This window comes from Tribolium madens, unplaced genomic scaffold, assembly GCF_015345945.1.
Source record: "Tribolium madens isolate multiple individuals breed KSU strain unplaced genomic scaffold, Tmad_KSU_1.1 Scaffold_7;HRSCAF=85;Tcas5.2_LG10, whole genome shotgun sequence".
NCBI classification, from domain to species: Eukaryota; Metazoa; Arthropoda; class Insecta; order Coleoptera; family Tenebrionidae; genus Tribolium; species Tribolium madens.
In genome coordinates this window covers 10,446,730-10,448,338 of record NW_025401050.1, presented here as the reverse complement: position 1 = coordinate 10,448,338, position 1,609 = coordinate 10,446,730, and the positions used below count along the sequence as shown (strand labels likewise).

At 26.0% G+C, this 1,609-nt stretch overlaps 1 protein-coding gene across 1 annotated transcript in view; it reads right to left on the bottom strand.

The window, feature by feature from the left end:
* Window positions 1-315: 315 nt before the first annotated feature.
* LOC123010204 (3'-5' RNA helicase YTHDC2-like) overlaps window positions 316-1,609 on the bottom strand; it is a 15,855-nt gene continuing 14,561 nt past the window's right edge. Inside the window, exon 7 of the mRNA XM_044406905.1 lies at window positions 316-324. Within this exon, the coding sequence (XP_044262840.1) occupies window positions 316-324 (9 nt within the window). The remainder of the gene's footprint in view (window positions 325-1,609) is intronic.

Below are 1,609 nucleotides of genomic sequence, written 5' to 3'. Positions count from 1 at the left end.
GGCATATAAAAGATGAAGTTTACAACTTTTATTTGGTGTATTCATAATTGCCAAAATGATTAACAAACCCCAAAAATTTAAGGTTACGTTTGGGATATTTCAAATACAATTTTTACACAATATTTTGAAAATTTTTAAACTTTAAATGCTTGAAATTTTGTACAAGTTTTTAAAATTTTAAATTCTAAAGGTTTCTAAAATCGAAACAATTAAGTTTCGATAAAAATTAGAATTCTAGAAATGTAGAAATAAAGTAAAAAACTGTGAAAACCTTTATTTCTAGACATTTATGGAGACATAAAAAAATAAAATAAATTATAGATTCTGAAAAGCAAAAGAAATCTTTTTTCTCAGAATTTTAAAGCCTCAAAAGATAGAAATTTTGTAGAATTTCTTAATATGGTAAATTCTAAGAACTGAAACCAACTTTAAAAAAAAATTTAGTCTTTTTATTTATTGTTTTATTTTGCAACCTTAAAAATTCGGAATTTTTATAGGCCTATACAGGAGTGTTCCGGTTAAACTACACAACCAAGTATTGGGAGTTCTAACAATGAAATTTTTCTAAAATTTTGTCTGTGGCCATAATCGGTTAGGTCCTGCTCAATGAAAATATTTTCAAGATGGTGGCACTTCCGGTTATACCGGAAGTGGGTATCAACTTCGTTATTTTAAATAGAAAGCTGTATTTTTTATTACGTTTTTGGATTAATCAAGTGATTTTAAGAAATTTTTTATTAGCTTTCCCTATACCTAAGTTTAACCGTTTTCGAAATATTTACATTTTTTTGAAATTTTTTGGATTTGCACCTTCCTATTTAAATATCGATAACTCTACCATTTTTAATTATTTTGAAATCGTATTTGGGCATATAAAAGATGAAGTTTACAACTTTTATTTGGTGTATTCATAATTGCCAAAATGATTAACAAACCCCAAAAATTTAAGGTTACGTTTGGGAAATTTCAAATACAATTTTTACACAATATTTTGAAAATTTTCAAACTTTGAATGCTAGAAATTTTGTACAAGTTTCTAAAATTTTAAATCCTAAAGGTTTCTAAAAGCGAAACAATTAAGTTTCGATTAGAATTAGAATTCTAGAAATGTAGAAATAAAGTAAAAAACTCTGAAAACCCTTATTTCTAGACATTTATGGAAACATAAAAAATAAAATAAATTATAGATTCTGAGAAACAAAAGAAATCTTTTTTTCTCAGAATTTTAAAGCCTCAAAAGATAGAAATTTTGTAGAATTTCTTGATATGGTAAATTCTAAGAACTGAAACCAACTTTAAAAAAAAATTTAGACTTTTTATTTATTGTTTTCTTTTGAAAACCTTAAAAATTCGGAATTTTTGTAGGCCTATACAGGGTGTTCCGGTTAAACTACACAACCAAGTATTGGGAGTTATAACAATGAAATTTTTCTAAAATTTTGTCTATGGCCATAATCGGTTAGGTCCTGCTCAATGAAAATATTTTCAAGATGGTGGCACTTCCGGTTGTACCGGAAATGGGTATTAACTTCGTTATTTTAAATAGAAAGTTATGGTTTTATTGCGTTTTTGGATTACTCAAGTAATTTTGAGAATGTTTTTATCAGAC